Source organism: Triturus cristatus, chromosome 5_1 (assembly GCF_964204655.1).
Source record: "Triturus cristatus chromosome 5_1, aTriCri1.1, whole genome shotgun sequence".
Lineage (NCBI taxonomy): Eukaryota > Metazoa > Chordata > Amphibia > Caudata > Salamandridae > Triturus > Triturus cristatus.
In genome coordinates, this window is record NC_140587.1 from 427,510,480 (window position 1) to 427,535,355 (window position 24,876).

The 24,876-nt window shown below is 43.4% G+C and overlaps 1 protein-coding gene and 1 long non-coding RNA gene across 4 annotated transcripts in view; one reads left to right on the plus strand and one right to left on the minus strand.

Moving 5' to 3' along the window:
* Nucleotides 1–24,876, minus strand: part of MATN2 (matrilin 2) — a 476,504-nt gene that overhangs the window by 226,639 nt on the left and 224,989 nt on the right. For both annotated transcript variants that reach the window (XM_085605205.1, XM_085605204.1), the window contains exons 6-7: nucleotides 7,268–7,390; nucleotides 4,446–4,568 (exon numbers count right to left, since the gene is read on the minus strand). In XM_085605205.1, the coding sequence (XP_085461331.1) occupies nucleotides 4,446–4,568; nucleotides 7,268–7,390 (246 nt within the window). The remainder of the gene's footprint in view (nucleotides 1–4,445; nucleotides 4,569–7,267; nucleotides 7,391–24,876) is intronic.
* LOC146830999 (uncharacterized) overlaps nucleotides 1–24,876 on the plus strand; it is a 364,002-nt gene that overhangs the window by 34,580 nt on the left and 304,546 nt on the right. The gene's annotated exons all lie outside the window — the stretch shown is intronic.

Below are 24,876 nucleotides of genomic sequence, written 5' to 3' on the forward strand. Positions count from 1 at the left end.
GTGGAGACAGGGATTATCCTATTTGGGTACTGGGGTCCTCACCCACCCAAGCTGGGTGTCATACTTCATCATAGAGCATGCTCCTCGCCAGGGCGGCGCTGCAATGCCTGATGGGCACCCTATGAGGGGCTCTTTGTCGGAGATCTTTTGTCCCAAGCCGTTTGGTGCAGTGTGGGCGAGGGGCCAGATGGTGAAGATAAGAGAATGTAGTGAGGGTGTGGGAAAAGAAAGGATTAAAAATGGTAGCCAGTGGTGCTCCGGAAAAACAGTTTTAATCAGATGAGCCCACTGGTCCCTTTTAAAAACTGGTAATGAGGGCCACTTAGGGAATAATGTCCAATAGTGGCTATGAGGTCGACATGTTTCTTGCCTGTATATATCAGACTGATCACGCGGCAATACGTGATGATGTGCAAAAACATATATGAGTACCTAAAAGTGATGTGATGCAGCGCAGTGGCACTCGTGTAATCGAACCAACAGGGATGATGTGGGCGGTAAGTATAGGTCACTGAGAAAACAGTATGACTCAATGACACTCACCCGTTGCGGGCGTCTAACTTGCTCCCTCGATTCAACGGTGGAAGGATGACGCTAAATTAATGTGTCCTGTAAAAATAATGAAAGTCAATTGATGCGGCACAATCGGTAAAGGGGAATTAATACCAGGACTACTCTCACTTTTAATTGATCCATATTGGGAGACCCGAAGGGCCCCTCGACTCGTATCGAGTCACCTACTCAAATGCAAAGAGTACTTACAGTTATCCGCATTTGCTGAAGCGGACAGCACCTACCCCGCCCTTCACCGTCTCGGGCGTGAAGGTAGCCGAGACAGAGCTCTGTAAATACAGAGTCAAAAAGGCGCGAAACACGTCTTTGTTGACGGAGGCCCTCCACTCCGAAACATGGGATTCACCCACACCCATACACTTTATCACTCACGGGAGGTGGAGCAAGTCTACCAATATAAATACTTGGGTCTGACCTTTACGAGGAACCTGAGTTGGCACAGGCATTGGGAAAACATTAGGCAGAAGGCCCTTTTGCAGGCCAGTTGTTTATCATGATTTAATAGTAGTTTTGGGGGGGCTTTCCCATACTCCACTACTAAAGGCTTACAAAGGGAAGATTCCTCCGTTGGGTCTGTATGGAAGAGAGGTTTTTCCCTTGATCTGACATATGAATGGCACAGATTAGGAGGGGCAGTGCTTAGAAGGCTTTTACCACTCCCCCAAGGCACTATGGTATAGGCCATAAGGGGAGAGTGTAAGCTGGTTTCCTGGAACCTGATGGCCTTTACTCGGGCCCTAAGATATTTTAAGAGACTCTCGGAAGATGATGAGGTGTCCAAAGTCTCCAAATTGTGTTGAGAAGAGATTCAAGGTAGTTAAAGAAGGTGGGCAAAGGATGTAAAATCTAGATAAATAGCTCTTAGGAACCTCCATACAGATAGTGGTACAATTACATCCTGGTCCTCCTTCCCAGGAAAGCATGTATTGAAAGAGTCTGTTGCTTTGGTGTCAGAACTTAATGACCTATTCTACCTGAGCAAGAAACCATCTATCAGTTTCTCAGTCTCTACTCTGGGTCAGGACACTGTCTGGCCCTACTTATTACATTTATCAGATCCAGGGTTACGAAATGAAATATTAAGGGTCAGGGTGGGATGTAATCCAATCCACTCATCCCGCCCATCCCATGCCAGGGCTCAGGATAATAGTGGTCTCTGCCGCTGCCCCCTGAATGCAAAATGTTTTTTGCTGCATATAGTTATGGACTGTGTCTTTTATATCACAAATCGAATTAAGTTTTTAAGATCTCTGTTTTTTAAAAACGATACCCTCCATAGGAAGAAAGCTCTGGAGTTATCAGAAATGAATCATTTAGATGTGGCAGTTAGAATTGCTCAGTTTTTATTGGCTGTTAAACAGAATTTTAATGATGAATTATAGCAGGAAGGGGGTGTCGGGTAGTTGAGATGGGGCCCTTTTACTGATTTTAGTAGCTAAATGTGTTTTAGAACGTTTTATGGACAATTGTCTAAATACACTTATTTTCTACCTGACTATCTATATCAGAAAGGCATCATCCTACTATACATTTCTTTAATATGCATTTGATCAAATCTAGGACTGCTGTGGTGTCACTTTCTCAAGTGTTTAGTGCCACTGAGTAATACTTAAACCATTAGTACTGATCTATTGCTGTCCTATAACAAAGGTAAATAATGAGGTGAATTGTATACGTCATGCTATTCACTCCACAGTGAGTAACTCTGTCTGTGAATGTTCTCTTTTTTTATGAATGATTCAGAGGAGGCTTGACATTTAATTCAGAAGAGGAGACTTGTTTGTGATTGTTGAGTAAAAATGAGGAATGTTCACCAAAAACAAGTGCACCGCAGATTAAGGCTAGATTAAGGCTAGAATTTTAGAGTAAAATAATAGAGGACGATTGTTGTAATGTGTAGAATTAAGCGCTCCAACATGTACATAAGAATGCCGGACACTGGTGTAATTTTCCTTATGTGTAATTAGGTGTAGGAGTTTAGTAGCAGCTGTCTTATTGTGAGGTAGAGTGGGTGTGGGAGTAAGTGTAAAGTGTCAGCGTAGAGTTGTAGCTGTGGGGAGTATGTGGTGTACAATGGGTTGAAAGAAGGGCTCTCTGGTTTCTGTTTGGGGATGGGGTTGTAGGTGTTGGTGTTGGAAGTGATGTAGGGTTTAGCTGATGGTATAGGATGCAAATGCTGTTGTAAGGAATAGGTTGTAGTATATGGTGTAGGTGGTGTTGAGTGTGATTTTGGTGTAGGCATGCATCAGATTCTTACCTTTCACAACAACCATCAGATAAATACATGAGGTCTACATCAATATCCCTGAAAAAAAGATCAGTGTAAAATGCTGATACCAAAATGTGCTTGGGCTTTGTGCACGGCAATGGTCACGCCTTTTCGTGGAGGCAACGAGAAGCATACTATAGCTTCTTGTCTTGTGCCTCACTCCTTCATTACACCAATAACAACTTGCCCCAAAAGTGATCCTAAAGTAACACCATGCCAAAACTAAAGCAGCGCATCCACTGAGATTAAGGCAATAAAGTAGGGAGAAGATAAGTTTGGAAGTGGTATCTAACAAAAGCACTCTAGGGCCAGCATGGGCTGGAGTATAGAAAGTGCCCCTGGGATGCAACAGGCATTTCCATTTTACAGAATGATCCACACAGAGATGCACAGTCTCTTCTGTAATACCAACCTTGCAAATCACATTTCTTCGTTTTCAATGGGGTGTGGTCCTATGCAAATGAAGGAATATATTTGCTCCTGCTTCCTTGGTGTATTACAGGTGCAGACACAGGGGCAAATAGGCTTCTGGTGGTACACTAACTATGTGCCATCTAGGAAGTAGTACGATTCGTATGGCCCGCCAAGGTATCACGCAGGGTATGGGTCACTGAGACTTTGCTGGCATTCCTCTGCAGGTATATGTACATACACACTGCAGCCGCATGCGGGGGGATTTCTGCCTCTCTTTAAAATCAGCTCGGTCCCCAAGCACTAAAAGATGAGCCTGCCCTCTGTAACCCCTGGTCTGTTTTTTATTGCTGTCTGGCTCCCAGTGCAGGTGTTGCAAGTTTGCGCCAGTACTTTCCGACTTCACTAGACACACCTTATCAGATGGGGAAAATGTGCCAGAGTAATGCAATATGTCCCCATATCACCTTTAATTCGCTATAAACACATTTTGGATAGATTTCCTGAACAGCTGTAGAAATAAAAACAAGATCATAAAGGGGGACCTGACTTTGGCAGTCAGTCACTTCTGGGAGCACAGTGGAGATGTGATGCGACCACTGCAGCCAGCTTTTGTAACAAATAAAGTAAACAGGTTTTTGGATGGCCCACAGACAAAGGAAATACAGTAACACAGGAGTCTCAAACCTTTTCTGTAAGAAGAGTTACTTATGTTCAATGAAAATCATCCGGAGCTACTAATATTATAAGTGTAGTAATAGTGACCACATCAGACAAGGTTACATCAGTGTCCACTATATGCAAGCTTTCCAGAAGTTATCACCTCAGTGCATCAGGCTTGGTTGCCAACAGCAAGGTTAAAAAGGGATAATAATATTTGTAATAAGTCTTCCCAACACCACTTATTTATCACTCAAGTGTCAGCTGTAAATATATTTTGAAAAATTAGCCATTTTTCTCCAATCTTCAGCTTATGATTTCTGAACATATACACATTTTTGCCTTAAAAGCACGCTTTTCAATGTAAGTATAAACAAGTTTATTCAACCAATCGAGTGCTTCTAATTTAGTAGGCTATTGGCTGCACACAGGAGAGATACTTGCAGGTAGCTGGAGAGTTACCGTAGCTCACGAGCTACTCCTTGGAGGAGCCTGCCGCAATCAAATGTTTTGTTATAAAGATAGTACTTACTTTTGCATGTCTTCTTATTTGGAGTAAGAGCAAACCCTTGGTGGCATTTACAAACGTAGGACTCCTCCTCATTCACACATTCATGCTGGCATCCATGATTGTGTAGAGCACAATAGTCTGGCCCTGAATGGGGATAGAAGCAAACATTCATGGATTATCAAGATGATATCTAACAAAACATTATCACATTCACAAAAAATATCATTCTAACCTTTTATAAATCGCAAATCCTTATAGTTATAACATTCCCTAAAAGCCGACACAAGACCGCTTAAAAATATCACCAGGCATAAATATTGTGTACAACTGTGTCATTAAAGCACCTTTATAAATATGCAAAAAACAGGCTTCACTTCCTTTTTATTATTGCATTTATTTATTAGTGGTTTTATATAGCATGAACTACATCTACAAAGGCAACTGAGCCGGAGGGCTAGAGTAGCGCCAACAGCGACCATTCCGCAGTATGAGTGATCTGGGAAGGGACAGGAACAGATGACAACTCAAAGGATTGCCCCAGCAGATCTTCCATTCGAGAGTATATATCTCAAATGGGCATCCCAGGAACTGAAACCATTCATCCCATGAGCCCCTGCAGGCATTCATCGGTGCCCCTAACATTGAAAAACTGGTTCTAACACAGCGAGAGGGGAGGTTCCCTCATTTCAACAGGGGTGTGTCTGAAATAGAATGCCAGGCTCCTGAAGGAAGCAGAAGGGTATGGTCATCTTGAATGAAGAACACTGGAAAGGTTTGTGGTAACTATTGAAAAGAAGTAATAGATACAATTGGATTTACTGTGCTGACTTGCCAGGATTAGGCGCATGGAACTCTCCCATCACTGACTAATGCATAGGGTGAGACGGGCACATCACTACCACCTCCTCAGAGAATTCCTGGAGAACATCAAGATGAAGAAAGAAGATTCCACCTGTTGCTGTGGGGAAAAGACTGAAGGGCTTCTGTTGACACCCAGGGACTGACACTGCTCTACAGAGGCCAAGGGGCTGGTCTCTTGCTGCTTCCATAGGGACACAAAAGGCAGAACGGCTCCCTGCTGACCTTTTGGCGCTGGACCCCGAGAGAGCCATGGTTGAAGAGCGACCTGGTGCCTAGACACCTGTCCTGATGACCATGTGGTTGTGGGAAATATCAACGTTCAGAGTATTAAGACATTTATGGGACTTATGGGGTTATTTAGAGTTGGGCAGATGCAGGACATCCATCAAAGAGATCATTGACATCACGGGCACTATAAACATGGCAGGCAGGACGGCCACACTTTATTCCATGGCTTTTCTGTTCAGTCAAAAACTAAATAAGGCTCTTAGTCGTGTTCGGACCGCCTGACACCAGGAACCCTCAGAAGGCAAGACTTCCAGGTTTGCCACTGGAAGCAGGACAGGGGGGTCGGAATACACAGCTTACATGTCTCAGCGCCATTACCCCTTTGCATCTTGGTTGTTGAAATTTAATATTTTGCGCTCAGTTCAAAGTTCAACAAAGTATTAATCAGCTATCGCCGTATCTTTATATCAAAACTCTAGACACAAGTTTTTGGATTCCTCCGTCATCAGTAGAGAACATATTTTGGGGTTGCTGGACATGCTGCCACACAATTTTCTTAGGCACAATGCCACTCCCGGCAAGCAGGGGCTTCGAAGCTTGTCAGCTTGGAGGCTAACGAGTCTTTTTAAACAGTGAAAGTGGGGTAGGAGTACACTGCTTAGATGTTTCATCGCTGTTACCCATTTGCATCTTGGTCGATGTAGTACAATATTTGGAGCTCAGTTCAAAGTTCAACAAAGTATTAATCAGCTATTGCTGGATCTTTATGCCGTATCTAGGGCTGGGCGGAGTACACAGAGTTCTGCTATGCGGAACTCCGTGAAATGGAAGAAAAACTCAGCAACAGGAGCCTTTTTTAAACAGTGAAAGGGGCAGCATGTCCAGCAACTCCAAAATATTTTCTCTACTGATGACGGAGGAATCCAGACACATATGTGCTGAGAGATACAACAAAAAGATACAGATTTGGATGAAGGACAATAATGTTGTATTTTTGACAACAGAGTCAGTTAATAAAATTTGTTATAGCTTTTCACCTCCTATCTGGGATTGAGCCACAGACATGGGATAGTAACTACCTATATTTACTGTGTCGTAGGGTAATAATGGTGTCAGCTCATGCATGTCACAGCTCTGTCACCCCTTTATCTCTCGTGTGCATCCGGTCATGATCACTCCTCCATCCAGCAGATCTTTCTCTGTTGATAGACAGTGCACAGAATGATATGCATGTTCTGTCAGAGATTCAGAGCAACAGACAAACAACAATATTTAATGCCTGTGACCTTTTTTCTGATTGGCTGAGCCACACTTACCATTCAATAGAAGATGTTAAGTAATCATTACTTCCCTCTGATGAGGGGGCTGAAAATTATTACTTGCCAGCCACAGAAGTATGTGTTTGAACTGTAAGCGAGGGCGTATAATGGACAATAAGACCAATCCATAACAACACAGGTATGCAATGGGGTTAATAGCAGTCTTTCCCATTCTCACCCTCATAGCAGACCTGTCCAATTCCGCCATACTGTTAACGTCACTGCTCTACTCTTGACTATCAACAAGAGTCATTAATGGCCGCTTTCTATGTCTGCTGATGGGTTGGTCACATTACAGCATTCTAAAATGGCTGCTAATATAACTTTGCTGTCATCATGTTGGTAGAACCTTTCTGTAAATGTCAATGACACGAGCGTGACAGGGCGTACACTGAAAACACATGCAAAGCAGGTTAATCAGAAGAGGCGTCTTACTTCGACACGTTTTCTGGTCCTGATTTAGGAGAAATCCTTGACGACATTTACAGACATAAGACTCATCAGCGTTGACACACTCATGCTGACATCCATGATTGCCCACTGCACAAAAGTCCACAACTGAAAAACAATAAAAACAAATTATTGCAGAATAATCCTAAAATACGTTTGGACAATGCACATAACTTTAAATACACAACATATTGGGTTCTGAATTAAAGTAGGGCCTTTCATATGGATTGGCTGGAAACATATTTGATTTTAAATTGAAGCATCATTGATCAATCTCACATAGAACTCACTATACATCAAATCATCTCTAGCAGTTTAAGGCACCACTGAGAGGCCCAATCACTGTAGCAAGTGCCCTTGACAGCAAACAGTCCCTTACCGTTTGAAATGTAGAATTAAGCCATTTCGGAGTTTTTCGACTCAAAGGAAGATCTGTTTTTTATTATGAAATACTGGAATCCATTATTAAAATTAAAACATTTCATATTTGTGATTGCCCTGGCAAGAGCTTTGTTTTTCTCTGGTGAACTGCAATCATCTGGCCCGAGTTTTGTTTATAGGCAGAAACTTCATGTCACTGAAATGGGAGCTCCTTTCGTGTAGGTTTATAGCAATAGACAGACTGCACTATATTTTAGTAGAACTCTGTAAAGACAAGTTGCTGTTCTGGTAGCATCTTTTATTTGCCGAAAAAGTGTGACTTGATCTAAGAGCAAGAAAGGCTGCCTTAAACGAGCAACGTCACCACAGCCCTTCAAGCAGCTGAGATTGTTGGATACTGCGTCACTAATAAACTGCTGTTATCCACTTGTGTGTTTAGTTATCCATTTTCCACCAGAAGCCTAGCGACAACATATTAGTGGCACTACACCCCCCATTCCTCGCTGTCATATGGGGTGGTTCTTTAACCTTTTTTTAGGATTGATGCAGCCAGAGTTTTTTCTGTCATTCACCAAAAAAAATGGAGGCAGTGAGGGGATCTGGGATTATTAATTATTATTATAAATTCCTATTTGTGAAGCACGAACATAAGGGTTACTTAGGGGTTTCCAGGCGCTGGGGACCGTCGGGTAGATTAAGCGAGCTATTACCCAGAGTCACATGATGCTGAGCTGAGCTGTCGCCGGCACTGGGGATCAAACCATGAACCACGCACTCTGGAGTCAGCCGCTGCGCCACACCTCTCCACTGGCCCCCTGCCGCCATTGGTTTGTTGGTTTCAGCCTCCCTTAGCCCCAGCTTGAAGGAAGTTGCATTCACAGCCCAGAGAATTATTTGTTTCTCACTGGGCTGCTATAGTGCAGCAGTGCAGCCCTAAGGATTGCTTCCATTGCAGGGCATGCACAGTGAGGCATCCATGCACCGCCTTGGAGGCTCGTTGTTCAAGGGAGCACCAGTGGCTGGCTGTATACGGCCACTGCTTCCGCTCTGATTGCCTACTGCAGTCTTCGGCTGTAGTGCATTGGGTTGGCTGTTGTTTGCCATGTCCCCTGTTGGCTGACTGTTGACAGTGTGGATGGTGCTCAGATTCCAGTCACGTGTTGCAGCACATGAGCTGCAGGAAGTGACCACAAGAGTTCAATCAGGACCCACCACAGAACCCACATAAACAGATTGCATTTCTATTTGTAACGAGTTGTGTCTTGCTCCCTGGCCTGCCTCTTCACTGTCAGCCTCATCACTCACCCCATGCCAGTCATTCCTAGTTGCCACGTGTCCCACCAAACCTGCCACTATCTAAGCAAGTCCTCCCCTAACTCACCCTACTAAGATGGATAGATAAACACAACTAGTCCTGCCACAGAATTGCAACTGGTTGTATTGTGGTTCTGGCAACCAGGCTCACGCCGGAACCAGATTTCAGGCCGGCCACAACCATCATTCAAATGGTGTCCAGGTGCTGTTGGCCAACACTACGAAGCATATTTGGTGCTGCCTCACCATGCTTCCTGAAGGTGGAATGTGGAGGTCTTCTTGATTTTTCTGCTAGACAGTGTGGGTGGCTGCAGATCCCTCAATTGACACTCCTTGCACACAGGAGTCTGACAATTGTTATTTTTTACATATACGCCCATGCTTCTCGTATTATTGTACTTGAACTTCCTGTTTTAAGGTTATATTTGACTTTGTGATGTAGTCTTGCTTTCTCAATAGCCGTTTGTGCTCTAAAAAAATGTGGATTCATAAAGTTTCTTGGCTTACCCTTTCTGACTAGGTTCATACATGTGGTTCAATGAGTCACAGAAGTTAGCAGCAATGAAATGAGGTATGCAGTCAAGGTCAGACTGGGACAGAATATGAGCCCGGGCATCAAAATAATAGTGGCCCCAATGGTGAGTTAGAAAAATACAATTTGGCCCATGTTAGCAAATCGGGCCAGTTTGGGAACTTTTCAAGGCACGCTGTATAAGTGTTTTGCATCGTATTGAAGACTGCATGGATTTGAGCTTGCTGCAGGCAATTTTTGTTTCAATATCAGCAGTAAAAACTGACCCTGCAGACCATAAAGCAGACCCACAAACATCCATAAAACCCGCCTACATACTGACCTTTCAGACCAGTCCATCGGGCACTACCTGACTGCCCGATAAGCCAGTTCAATCCTGGATTCAATCTACATCTTTGATCCCTTCTTATAGTCCTGTAGTCGTACATGTGGGACAACTATCTAGTTCTAGTACCACATATGAGCATTTTATGATTGTGTCACTGTTATGTTATGTGGATTTTTAATGCACACATTTCACCCTAAAAAGGGCATTCTTTCGCAGGCAGATTATTGGGCTGGTGGAAGATGCTAAGGAGCTACTGGAGTTAAAACAGTAGGTTTTAAAGATCATTTTCAATTCCCGGAAGACTCATGCAGATCGCAGAGTGAAATGGAGCTGATCACAGTGTTTAGTGGTCAAATAAGAGAAAGATCATCCACCTCATCTAGGGCCCGATTCACAAAAGTGCTCTGAGACAAAATCCCAACTTTACGACTTTTGGTATTCACAAAAGGCATTTAGGAGTAGTAAAGTTAGGATTTTGTCTTAAATTTTGGTCTTAAGACAAAATCCTAACTTAAGCTAAACTTAAGTTAAACTTAAGGTAGGCTTTTGTCTTAAGACCAAAACTTAAGACAAACTTGAGACAAAATCCTAACTTAAGTTTAACTTAAGTTAGGATTTTGTCTTAAAACCAAAACGTAAGACAAACTTACTACTCCTAAATGCCTTTTGTGAATACCGAAAGTGGTAAAGTTAGGATTTTGTCTCAGATTACTTTTGTGAATCGGGTCGCTAGAGTGTAATATGCATGGGGTACTGGCCACATGGAGTGACAATGAGCGTAAGAATCTACCCAGCCCGAGAAAAAAGATTATTTTGTTAAAATAGAGAGGATTGATATTGTTCAGGTTTTGTAGGTATGGTGGAAGAGCTTACAAGGTGCCCAGTGAGCCAATGAAGGTCCCTCAGATGATTGAAGATCAATGAACAGGCTGTGAGGTTCAGGTCCGATCTCGCTGCCACGCTTTGGCCCACCTCTAGTCCTTGAATTCAGCATTCTGGAATGCCTATGTATAGGGCATTAACATAGTCTAGTCTACTGTTGATTAAGGCTTGAGTGACAGTTTTGTGAGTATGGATTGGAAGCCAGGAAAAGGTTTTTTGGTGCATTTTAGGTATTTCAAAGCAGGAAGCAAAGACAGCCTTGACATGGTCAGCCGCTGTAAGATGTTTATCGACAATTACCCTAAGTCTCTGTCTGAATTGACAGGTTGGGGAGAAAGACCAAACTCTTTAGTCCACCAATCACCAAACCAGTCCATTGTTTTCTTGCCAAACAAGACTATCTCAAATTAGTTGCAATTTAATTTTAGCCAATTGTGGTGGAGAAGTGTGGCTCAATGATTAGAGCGGCAGACCCTGATGCAGGGGTCTAGCCTGGGACCAGGGTTCAATTCCCTTCCTCGGCGGGTCTTGGGCTAAAAAATTCCACGGACCTGATAATTCTTGCCTCGGTGCCTATTCCAGTCATGGAGTCCCACTCTGCAACTCTGGGTAATAGCTTGCTTAATCTCCACAACGGCCCCCACAACGCTAAGGATGCCTGGCCTCCACCCTGGGGGTGCCCAGGAGTGGACGCCTCACAGGGAAAGCCAGGATGGGTTCCACAGCGGTATTTGTACAAGCGCTTTGAGACCCTTGCGGGTGAGTAGTGCGCTATACAAGTATCACATTTACAAATTTACAATTGTTTATCATCCAATTGGCGAATTATAGCATGCATACATTAAAGCAGGTATGAGTACTGCGGATGTCAACATATTTTGAGGGGATTAAGTGTCATCTGTGTAAGGTACAGCCTAAAAAACCAAAAGATCTAATGTCTACAAGAAGGGCTAGGTATGCGTAGAGAAGAGTGTGGTTTAAAAAGAGCAGTGTTGGACCCCACATGCAACCTGTGAGGTGTTGGATTGAAATAGTGCAAGTAGGATGGATTGTGAAAGATTAGACAGAAAGAACTAAAGCCAATTGAGGACAGTCAAGCTTAAGCAAAGTTCATGGAAGCACTTGAGCAGCGTGACTTGTGACGCCATGTTGAATGCCGCAGATAATGCGAGTTGGATCAGGGCAGCAGAGGCTCCAACATCCAAGATGCACCATATGTCATCAGGAGTCGCAATAAGGGCAGTTTCCGTGCTGTGAGCGGTCAGAAGCAGGACTGTGATGGATGCAGTAGATGGAGGACTTCAAAAGAGCCTGTAACTAGCTAGTTGATTAATTTTTCCAGAACTTTGACTGCAAATGGCAGTAAGAAAATGAGAGGGCCAAAGACAGGTTAAAGAGATTAATGTTGGCAGGATCGATTGCGTCACAACAAACTTTGATGGAAGAAGGGATCGTTTGGCGACACCATCTTGATCCTGGGTATAGTGTTTTGATGACTGCAACTACACTAATTGGGGCAAAGTTTGGGAGAGAAACACCAATGGCAGTAGCAGAGGGAGGTCTGATGAAAGAAAGGGAATCCAGGAATGGCTAAGGATTAAAATTGTTGTGAAGATGTTTGATTTTGTCAGAGAAGAAGTTAGAGAAGAAGAGCATAGATTTTCAGAGTAAATACATTGAGTGCGAGCGGTCGGTTAGGAGAGCTCCTTGACAATGGTAAAGATCTTCTTTGTGGAGTCAGATCTTTCAGGAATGCAGGTGCTAAAAGAGTAACACCTGGCTTGTGTCTGTGATATTTATTAAGAGCTGCATTTTAGAAGTTTATTTATTTGAAGTTTTTATCAGGCACTTTGTCCGCAGGACAGGTATCAAAGCACTTTACAGAGAATTAAACAATTTACATGAGTAACAGTAGGGGTGAGGAAGAGTGGAGCAGTGGAGGAGGCGGAAGGGTGAGTAAGGGAGGAAGAGTTCCAATCTAACTCTGAAAGGGAGCGTCTCTGGGTCCATCCAGCAGCTCAGATAGTTGATAACGCATTTACATTCAAAGTGCACACTTCCATGAATTCCATTATTTTTATTCAGCTGGCGTTCTATAGCTCTGCTCACTCCACGATCATCCCCACAAGGAATCATCTGCATGTGTTGAGTGAGCTGAGTGTTAATCCAGAGAAACGTTTGCATCAAGGGTGTGGAGCGACTGGAGCCGAAACATTGTGACCTTTCAACCTCTAGAGCTACTTGCTGTTATCAGAAAGCAGGTGGAACGGGCAACACAAAAATAACTACCACAAATAAGGTATACTATATTACAATTTTATTATTATAAATACATGTATTTAAATATGATTGCAGATGTTACTGTGGCATTATGATTCACAATACACAGTCATTTAATTTTTACAAAATATTGTTAAAATACAATAGGGTCCTATAATAATCACCACAATGTTTTAAATATGGACTCTTTATAAACTAACACTTTCAATCATTAATAAATAAAAAAAAATAGCTTCCTGGTGAATGGACCTTTCATTTTATTTATTTATTTAGTGTTTTATAGAGCACGAACGTGACCCGTTAGGGTATCAGAGGGCTTTACAGAGCTAAGCAAGATGTTTACAAAAGTTCAGAACAGATGAAATCATGTAAACATTTTGCTGTGATAAACAGGATATTGCAATGACAGAGAATAGGCAACATGGGTACAACTTACGGGAGAAAGACAAACATTAGCGGGAACAGAGGAAGATTGTACAGCCACAGACTCTGCCCCATAAAGTGACAGTGAGGTACGAATGAAGTAAAAGGAAATAGCAACAACCATGATACACGGCATTACATAGGCTACATCAAGGAGTCCAGATTGGCATACACTGGTAGAGGTCAAGAAGAGAGTAAATCGCTAGGCAGCTGAGCTGAATATGCGCTGAGAGTGTTAAGGAAGGAATTTGCCCATTAGGAAAGTCTTTGCTTCCTTTTTTAATCTAGACAAGCAAGGTATTCTTCTGATGTTGGGTGGCAGCGAGTTCCAGATTCTGGGTGCGGCCGCAGAGAGAGCTCTGTTGTATGTTTTCTTCTTCCGGAAGAGGGGAAGTTTCAAGAACAAAGCCCTGGCAGACCAGGAGTGCCTATCTCCTCCGGAGACCATGATTTTCTGGGCGAGATACGCTGGAAAGTTATAGTGTAACGCTTTGTGTGTGACATAGGTCAATTTGAGCTGTATTCTGGCTTCGTACTTGAGCCAGTTCAGTGCTTTGAGGTGCAGAGAGATGTGGTTGAATTTGTTTGAACCTGTTAGGAGTCTTGCGGCTGCATTGAGACAAGCTTTTAGGGGAGCCATTGAGATCTTGGGTAGTCCGGAGAGGGTAGAACATCCGTACTCGATCCTAGAAATAACTAGTGCCTGAACTGTCATTTTAAGGTCCGAAGTATCTAGGAATGGTTTTAAATTTTCTCAGGTAGCTCAGGTGAAACCTTGCATTTTAGGCTTGTGTGATGATGTGGGCTCTCATATTCAAGTTCTTGTCCAGTGTGATTCCTAGTGATTTGGCTGAGTTCACTATGGTCGGGGTGCAGTTCAGCGCGGTGATCGAGTTAGTCCATTCCAGTATGTCAATTGAACTTTTAGGGGGGGGGGGATTAGCAAGAATTCAGTTCTTTGCGCATTCTGCTTGAGCTGGTTGCTAGCAAGCCATTGCACAGTTAGCTTTAGAGCCTCATTCATTGTTTTTATCTCTTCTAGAGATAATATTTTGATGTAGATCTGTGTGTGATCTGCATACATGTGGAAAGAAATGTTGGCGATACGCAGAATTTCAGCTAACTGTTCCAGATAGAGGTTAAAAAGTGTAGGGGAGAGAGTTGAACCTTGGGGAACTCCGATCATGATTGGAGAAGGACTGGATAAGGATTGGATAGCTTTCGATTAACTAAGAATCTTTTGGAGTGGTTACGAAGAAAGGATTTACACTATTCGAGGACGGTTCCCCCTAATCCCATCCTAATTTCAAGACATTCTAGTAACTTCTCATGGTTGACTGTGTCGAACGCCAATGATAGGTCCAGACGAAGAGACACGTTTTATCCTGGTCTAGGGTTAGAAGGGCGTCATCTACTATGTGGAGAATAGTAGTTTCAGTGCTGTTATCTGGCCTGAAACTTGATTGGCATACGTCTAGCAGGTGGAATTTGGCGATGTGTTGGCTAAGTTGTTGTTGCACACATCTTTCGAGGACTTTAGCTAGAAGTGGAATATTGGATTATTGGATATAGGTCTGAAATTGTCTGGTTCATAGTCATAGGAATAGGTGCATGCAGGTAGGCAACATTAAATACTATTCAAACGTGGTATTGTAAAAATCCTTTTGCATGTCTTCTTTCTTGTACACAGACCCAGCCTACTGTTTATTTCCTCATAGGGGCTGCTCAGTGCCTGCCAGGCTACTCGTTCACCAGCATAAATGAAGCAGATATAAATCAGCAGGTGAGTGCTCTGCTCTAGGGACCGGAGAGATGCCCTGGAAGTGGAACACGTCACACACAACTTGAATTCCAAACAACCCCCATATCCCTACCCCAATAGCCGCATCACCTCTCCCCTTCCGCTCCTCTGTACTTTTACTTCCTGGATGCCATGTTGCCTGCCCAGCTCCTACCACTCACACTGCTGAGATGGAGGTTTTAAATCCCCTGGTGATGCCGTACAGTGGTAAACAGCTGGATCCTGGCAGCTTCTCTTTAGCCAGAATCAAACTCTGGGTTGGCCGCAGGGAATCTCTGAGACCGAGGCCTGTACTGTGTTCCTACAGCGCAATACGACAATGTCTCAAGAGGATTAAATGAAGGGAAACAATTTAAGAAATAATCTAATTATATAACTTAAATTAAATAACAACAAATAGTCCCAGGAACATGGTTAAATGCATTTTATAGTATCAGTAAAGAAATTCAAATAAGATTTAATAGATCAAAAATGCAGACTCAACCATGCTGTTTTTATTCCTTGGCCAGGCCAGGCTTTTGTATTCCTTGGCCAGGCCGTGGCTATTTACACAAATTTACCCACTCCTCCCCCAGCCTCATCCGAATCATCCACATCTCAAGCATTTCTGTAGGTGTCAAACAGTAGGTGAGAGACCCAAGGGAGCTGAGGTGTAAAGTAGATGGGACAAGGAGAGGATCTTAAACAAAGGCGCCTACAGTCTGTGTAAAAAAAAAAGAAGATTTAATTGCAGTGTTAGCTGAATAGCTGGTGCCAGGTCAGAGGGAGAGCTCTGCATGATCTGCTTTGTGTCCCTCTGAAGGTCAGCGCCCTGGGCCCAGCTCGCCCATGCTAAAAGTCGGCCCTGAATTCAGACCTTCTTGCTTTTAAGATCCCTCAGGCGGTCCGAGCTGGATGGGTCTGAGCTGGTTTAGAAGGTAATTGAGAAGGAGTAGCTGCAGCACAAGTGTTGTCTTGTATACAACAGATTTTGGAACACATTTATTTTTCGAAATATTAGCACCCAGTGCTTAATTTGAACTGGTGGTTTTTGGTGTTTGGCGCCAACACTTAATTATTAACATCTCCACTAATAACCGTCCACCACATGGTGACGCTGTCTGTCTAAATTTTAGAAGAGCACAACAACATTGTTTAACAATTCAATCTACATTAAAATTAGTGATACCTGCCACCCACGCCATTCTTATAGCTTTGAGTTGCCTTGAATAATAATAGCCTAAATGCTACACTTTGAGGAGGGCTGTCATTGGCAGCATTGGCTGGGGCAATTGGTGGTGCAAATTGCAATGGCCTCCTAAGAAGGGCCCTGGCACTTTTTTTTCCCCACAAATTAAGCACGGTCATCACCTGTAGTGAAGTTGCCCTGAACCGGAAGATAAGCATGACCAAATCCTTTCATAGAGTGCAGATTGTCTGACAATTGGCTGATTGCTTTTATTGTTCATCTGCCACTGACAAAATGGAAACGGAAAGCCCAGGACATGGTGCTTCTGGTGACCGGGAGTAATATGGTTATCTCACTTTTATTTCTCCCCATCAAGGAATAGCTACAAATCCCTTGCTTCACAGACAAGCAACCTTCCTTGCATACAGGATTCTGAAGTTTGCCCACTCTCCCAGAAACAAAGGCATAGCGAGTCAGCAAGGAGGGTCAGTGCAGCAAATAAGCATGGCACATTCAATCAATCATTCAGGGTTCTTGTAGAGCGTGACTAATCACATGTAAGGGTCTCAGGGCGCATTGTATTTTACGTCTAACCTGAGGCAACTTCAGATGATTTCCAGAGCTCATGTTATGAGCAAAAACAAGTACAGAGAGAGGGGCTCTGGGCCAGCCCACTTCAGTCATTGGTTTGTTTGAGTTCGTCTCTTTAGCCATGTTTTCAAGAATTCACATTTTGCTTACCAGACTCTCACGAATTGGTGACCTCTGGGGAAAAAACGGAATGGTCACATTTGCCTCCCTACAACAGACGCACGAGTTAGCCGCATCAGAATACTTCAGGTACATGCAAGTTAGGCACTCCCTTCAGGCAAGCATCCCGGCTGGGTCTCACATACCGGAGTCCTTCCGCTTGAGGACAGATTGCTGGACGGACACCTATCAGACAAAGCTATCTCACTCACATACAAGAAGTTAATACGCTACACCCCAGACCCTCTCACAGCCTTGCAGGAAAAGTGGGGGTGGGACGGCCTGGAATTGGATGACGAGGAATGGCAGGAAGCGCTATCCTCGCCGAAGGAGGTTGCCATCTCAGCAAAACTTAGGTTGGTCCAATTAAAAATCCTACATTGTGCATATCTCTCTGGTCCTAGACTGGTTCTTATGGAAATAGCGAGGAGGGGTTTTGCAAGAGCGGTTGTGGCCTGGAGGGGTCCTTTCTGCATATTACTTGGGAGTGTCCTTTAATCCACAAGTACTGGAAGGAGATACATAAATGTATGAGTGATGTGTGGGGGGTTGAAATACGACTCAAAGCTAAAAGATGTCTGCTAAATGTATGGGAGCCCATGGATCTCAACACGAAAGGTAAACTCTGGTCAACGCTCGGCCAGATGATAGCTAAGCGGAATATCGTTCACTTATTGGGAGCACCGACACCACCAACAGTTGCTGCCTGGAAAACCGACATGGACTGGTTCATGGTACGGAAAAAAACTGTTTATGTGTCACATGGTTGTCCCCGGAAATGGATAGCGATCTGGACAAAATGGAACGTTTCTCGTGGCACTATATGTGAACCCTCATATGTTCCCACCACTGACGAACCACTGACTCCTTGATCTACACTACTGTTATCCTGAGTATTCTTTCGCACTGTATTACTATATGTGATGACCTCCTATGTTGCGTAGATGTGATACACCTGTAACTGCTGATTAACTGTATGCATTGACCAATCCAAGGGTACTGTTTAATAAAAAGAATTTAAAAAAAGAATTCACATTTTGGATTGGAGAAAAGGAATATTTCCACCTCACCATCAAGCCACTATTAGAATGAGCATTGGGTGTAGGGGCCTGCCGTAGAGACCATGCAATCCATAAAGTGTGCAGTGCTGATAAATTGCAATGGACGTCCATTATTATTAGCAGTAGAATGTATACTCAGGGTGGATCATGTGAGTAGCTAAGTTGGCGCATACTTGGGCTAAGCCCTGCTGCCATTAGAGCACAGTGCTTGATCTCATGCCTTCTGTGTAAGTGGCAAATTGCAGTTTATTTTTTCATTTATACGGTTGTGGTTACCATGTATGCTCATTCAAGAACACTTGAAGAGTACTGCATGCCACCCGTGCCGGCAGCCGCCTTTTCCACTCTCCGTAGACCCCAGTCGGACAGGGGTGGGTCCTCCTCAGGAGTGGAGGAGCGTCACCCCGCCTGCTGGGAGTGCAGGAGGCAAACAGAAATAAAAATATGGCATGTCACTGCACGGGCTTGCGCTGTGTACAGCATAGGGGTGGGGCTAAATCCAGCAAATGCAGGATGACAGCACTGGTCTACAGTGCAGATGTTGGACTGGCCAGCCGTCTTACGATGGGCAGCCCGACATGCGCATTGGAGACCCAGCAATCCAAAGTCTGTGAAACAGCACAGGCCCCCAACCTCAAAATGAGCGCTGGATGACCCTGCTCCCACTAATCCTGGAGCTGCTTTCACAGTATGACAAAAACTCCAGGATTGGTTGGAGTTGCATTCCGCAAGCGGGAAGAAAGTCTTTCCTTTTCCTGTTTGTGGAAACCTAAGAGAAGTGCCGCACCAGTCATGGTCCTGTAATTTATGGTGAATCGAGCCTTCGTGCCCCACCATTCTTTTTTTATGGTAGCCACCACTGCAGTTAGAACCTTGTATTGCATTCTGGCCACAATCGTTAGTGATGGGAAAATGCTTCTTGAGCCCTGATAGGCCGAGTTAGTGCAGTCTTGTGAACTGTATCCATGCACCCCTTGGGAGGACACAGCAGTTGTAGAGTGCTTGTGCCATGGACACTTGACATGAAAGGGAAGCGCTTTAGATGCTACACTTGGATTTAACCCTCTTGGGCACCATCTTGAATTGGAAGCATAACCTATTATGTACAAGCTTTCTTTTGTCAACCCATTGGAGTTGTACATAAACGTCGATAAATGTTTTTTAAAAAGCAGTGTTATATAAGTTTATCGACGGCTTTCGTGTTCATTTTGATGAAGACCATTACTCAGAGGGCCTCCAGACCTGCCAACTTTAAAAAAAATCTTCTCTGTGTGATAAGGGGGCCTGACCTTCGATGGGGCAGGGCCTCGTGTGACACCAATGTCCTGGGGTGCTGTTTACAGCCTCCAAAGACAAGCTTGAAAGCCACTCTCTGCAGCGGTTTTCAGCTCGCCTTCCCTGCCACCATGTGACCCACGGTGACACCATATTAGTTGGCAGGCCTGGGCTTGGTCCACAGCCACCTGCAGGTGTGGTGTCTTCTTGGGTCAATCCCACCCACTTCTTGCATTAGAGGTTCTTGAGTTCATGGAGAACCCAGACACGGACGCCCTTTGGCCTGTGAGGGCATTCACCCTGAAATCTATCTGTGCAGATTGTTGTCAGGGAATGGTTCATGGTTTGCCTGTGCATGTTCATGCTGCGGTTGCCCTTCTGTACCAGAGACCCAGAAATATGGGTCTATGTGCCTGGTCCCAAAGCCACCTAATACTGTTATGGGGCATAGGGAGCCAACCAGAATAAGTGTGGAGGTTCATGCATCTGACTTTGGGATGGGATGATGGGCTGGGGCGGTTTTGCTTAAGCGAGTCGCCGCCCCCACCCCTCACCAATAGACAGCAAACCAAGCGTAAACTCAAAACTGAATTCTTTTTTCACCTTTTCTTTTTGATATGGAACTACATGGAAGGCCTCCCTCCCTGTGACCACTTTGTTATATATTGTGAACAGTTTTCCTTTTTGTGTGGTTTCACAAGGGGCAACTCTTTGACCAGTTGTTTCCCCCTGCCCCAGCACCTTGAGACCCTCACGGGTGAGTAGTTGCACTTTACCAACCCTTGATTGATTGATTGATTGATTGATTGGTCATTACTCTTGACCCCTGAGTTGCATTCAACCCCACTCCTTGCCTTATGCGCCTTCTCAGCCTGGTGCTCCTTTTTCCTCAAGTCTATGCTCCCTCTCCTCACTTCACTTTTTCTGCAAACTGAGGGCCCGATTCACAGAACTAACTTGAGACAAAATCCTAAACTTACTACCATTTTGGTATTCACAGAAGGCACTTACTCATTTTGGTATTCACAGAAGGCACTTACTCATTTCGGTATTCACAGAAGTCAGTAGTCCTAACTTTAGGACTCCTAAATGCCTTATGTGAATAACGAAAGTCTTAAAATTAGGATTTTTCTCAGTTTAGTAGTAGTATAGTTAGGACTCCTAACTTTAGGACTCCTAAATGCCTTCTGTGAATACCGAAAGTCTTAAAATAAGGATTTTTCTCAATTTAGTAGTAGTAAAGTTAGGACTCCTAACTTTAAGACTCCTAAGTGCCTTCTGTGAATACCGAAAGCCTTAAAATTATGATTTTTCTCAGTTTAGTAGTAGTAAAGTTAGGAATCCTAACTTTAGGACTCCTAAACTGAGAAAAATCCCAATTTTAAGACTTTCGGTATTCACAGAAGGTATTTAGGAGTCCTAAAGTTAGGACTCCTAGCTTCTGTGAATACTGAAGGGAGTAAGTGTCTTCTGTGAATACCAAAATGAGTGAATGCCTTCTGTGAATACGAAAATGGTAGTAAGTTTAGGATTTTGTCTTAAGTTAGTTCTGTGAATCGGGCCCTGAGCGTTCTTTGCTGTATTCTTCCCCAAGGTCAGTATCCCTGTTGTCTGCCCACTGGGCGTCTAATATGCGGTCCCTTTTTCATCTCACACTCTGTTTGACATTATTACTGATGCTGGAGCCACTTGGCTTATGCTGCTTTTTGTCACCATTTAGTGAAAATAGAGATGGGTTGTGGATGCAGCACCAGAGGAGGGAGACCAAAAAATTTGTCTTCTCTCTTGAAGAATAGTCTTGTGCCCCCAAATTGACTGTGCCCATTCATGCTCATACTCATCATCTTTACCGTTGAGCCATCCAGGCACTTACACATTCATCCATCCATAAACTCGTCTAGCCCTCCAACGTTTGTCCATGTATTCACTCACTCATTCATCCTTCCATGTATTCACTCATTCGTTTGTGTACCCAGTCCCATCTGTGTACTCACTCAACCATCCATTCATCAACCTTTTCAGTCAATTTTGCATTCACACACTCAACAATCCGCATAGACATATACATACATAAAATAGACAACCACCAAATAAACCTTTTTTTTAAAGCTAGACATCTTGGCTTTGCCAGTTCTTGGTCTCTTTTGCTTTGGCCTTGCGTGCTGTTGTTCCATTTGGAAAACATTATTCTGAACAGGATACACCTTCTTATTGTCTCGTTGCTGCACTCCAGGTTCTCATACACTTAAACAGGAGTGAGCTGCTCGTCATGGCTGTCTTCTCCATTCTGTGACTGCCCTGTGCCATGACCTATCAGCCAGTTCTCGTGCTGTGACTAGCAACTTTCAGCTGTTGGCTTTCACCAGTGTAATGGGTGACCATCATGCACCTATTCTCTCCCCCGCAGGCAATGGTTTATTTAGATTCTTTGTTCACCAGTCACAAACAATATGTGGAGTCCAGCATTTATCAATAACTGTACATTTTTATGCTAACCTTGTACCACTAACTTAAGGAAACTGTATTGAAATATGGGCTTTAACTGGAGCTAAGCTCAGACGAGGTCACCGATTGTGAGTGGCTGAATATGCGGATGACCTTTACATTCAGTGAGGACTGACACTCAGAGAGTCCCACTGCAAGTCACATTCCCCTGGATGTCCCGCGATCTTGCTGAAATACAGAAGAGTAGCAGAGGTCCATGGGTGAGATTTTGTTAGCCTTCTCCTTCCCACCGGTAATGTATTGGTATTCCACGGCCACCACCACAGCCTCAACAGGGGGCTCTGGCAACCCCACAACTCAAGGGCATTTATTTCTTAAATTGCGTGTATTGAAAATGACATTTTGCCTATTGGGTATGTGCAGAGTAGCACAGCTTTTTCCTCCTGAAGTTCTCATGGCGAACTATGCTTTGTGCAGCAAACCATAAATGCAGCAATGCAGGTGTTTATAAATGCTGTTTTGGAGCCATAACATCAATAAAGAGTAACAGTATTTTGTAATTGATATTCATAGTTTTGTTCCATGGGAATGTTAATTTTTGTATTAACTGAGCCATAACTTTATTTTCACTGGGTTTGTTAATGAAGTGCTTAGGTTTTGTTTTTTAAAGGAGCATTAGTCGCTGGATGCAGAGGCTCCACCTGGTGTCCAAGCCCCACTGTGCCCGCTCTTAGCTGTGCACATTAGGGTTGGATGGAGAGCTCGACCTGCAGGAGGGCCTGTGCCCACCAATACTGGGTCAACCCTGCTGCAATTTCATGGCAGGGATTGGACACAGTCTGGTCTGGGGCCAGGCCCTTTCTCCCCTGCATCAAATACACCCTCCCACACACACGTGGCCTTTGGAGGGTGGAGGCAGGGTTTGTGGGAACTTGAGACTTCTGCAAAATATCGTCTATTTCTGAATATAAAATGATGGCAGCGTGTGCTTTATCTTCTAAGTATATTTCTCTCACTTTTTCGATACATTTTCCACATCTCTGCCAACCTACGTACCCCTCTTTCTGACCTAGGACCGGTCAACATGCCTGCCCTTCTCTTTGCAACTTTTGTCAATGACGCATATCTCTTAAATTCAGCAGAATCACAAATTCCAAAATGGCGAGCAAAAATAGTTCAAACCCTTCCTCGTCCAATCACATTTCATGAAAAATTCTAAAGTGAGTGACAACATTTTTATGTTTTGTGCTGGCGAGTTTAACAACCAAGATATCTCTACATTTTATTTTTGACCCTTAAAAGCCAGCTCAAAGCTTTTTCGAATACAAATATCTTTAATAGTACTGATTGTGTTACATCAAACCACAAAAACAACGCTTATTGAATAAATTAATATTTCCATGCACATTTTCTTGTAAACATGTTCAGCATTTTTGCTGTAGTGGAGAGCAACATTTCCTATTTGAGCAAAAATTGTAAATACATGTTTTTTGCCCCCTCTTTTTTTGTCCATAGATGGATCTGCACAAAATTTGCAAAGCCAAAATGTAACTGGTTACAGTAGATAGGTGCCAGATGATTTCGTAATAATTCAATAAATGGTGGTGGCAAAAGTGTATGTAACCCAATAATCAATGAAAAGTTAAGCTAAAAAACAGCTACATAGTCGCTATCTATGTATGTTATATTTAGCAGCATATATTATACAGTGTTTTAAATAAAACCAGTAGTATATATTTTTTGACAACTTTATTCTCATTTTGAAGGCACGGAAAGTGACAGTCAAAGAAGCGCTATATTTTTTAATGCAATTCAACAGATTATAGGATCAAAAGCTCATATGGTACATGCGATTGTGAATTACAATTGCATAGAACTGGCTGAACCATCACTTCAAATAGGCGGAAGCAGAATCATCGGCTTCACATTATATGTAAGCGCTATGAAGCAGATTCATCGGCTTCACATGATATGTAAGCGCTATGAAGCAGAATCTTTGGCTTCACATGATATGTAAGCGCTATGAAGCAGAATCTGCTTCACATGATATGTAAGCGCTATAAAGCAGAATCATCGTCTTTGCATGATTTGTAAGCGCTATGAAGCAGAATCATCGTCTTGGCATGATATGTAAGCGCTATGAAGCAGAATTATCGTCTCCACATGGTATGTAACCGCTATGAAGCAGAATCGTCGGCTTCCCATGATATGTAAGCGCTATGAAGCAGAATCATCGTCTCCGCATGATATGTAAGCGCTATGAAGCAGAATCATCGTCTTCGCATGATATGTAAGTGCTATGAAGCAGAATCATCGGCTTCACATGATATGTAAGCTCTATGAAGCAGATTCTGCTTCACATGATATGTAAGCGCTATGAAGCAGAATCATTGTCTTTGCATGATATGTAAGCGCTATGAAGCAGAATCATCATCGTCTTTGCATGATATGTAAGTGCTATGAAGCAGAATCATCGGCTTCCCATGATATGTAAGCGCTATGAAGCAGAATCATCGTCTCCACATGATATGTAAGCGCTATGAAGCAGAATCATTGTCTTCGCATGATATGTAAGTGCTATGAAGCAGAATCATCGGCTTCACATGATATGTAAGCGCTATGAAGCAGAATCTGATTCACATGATATGTAAGCGCTATGAAGCAGAATCATCGTCTTTGCATGATATGTAAGCGCTATGAAGCAGAATTATCGTCACCACATGGTATGTAACCGCTAGGAAGCAGAATCATCGGCTTCCCATGATATGTAAGCGCTATAAAGCAGAATCATCGTCTCCGCATGATATGTAAGCGCTATGAAGCAGAATTATCGTCTCCACATGGTATGTAACCGCTATGAAGCAGAATCATCGGCTTCCCATGATATGTAAGCGCTATGAAGCAGAATCATCGTCTTCGCATGATATGTAAGCGCTATGAAGCAGAATCTGCTT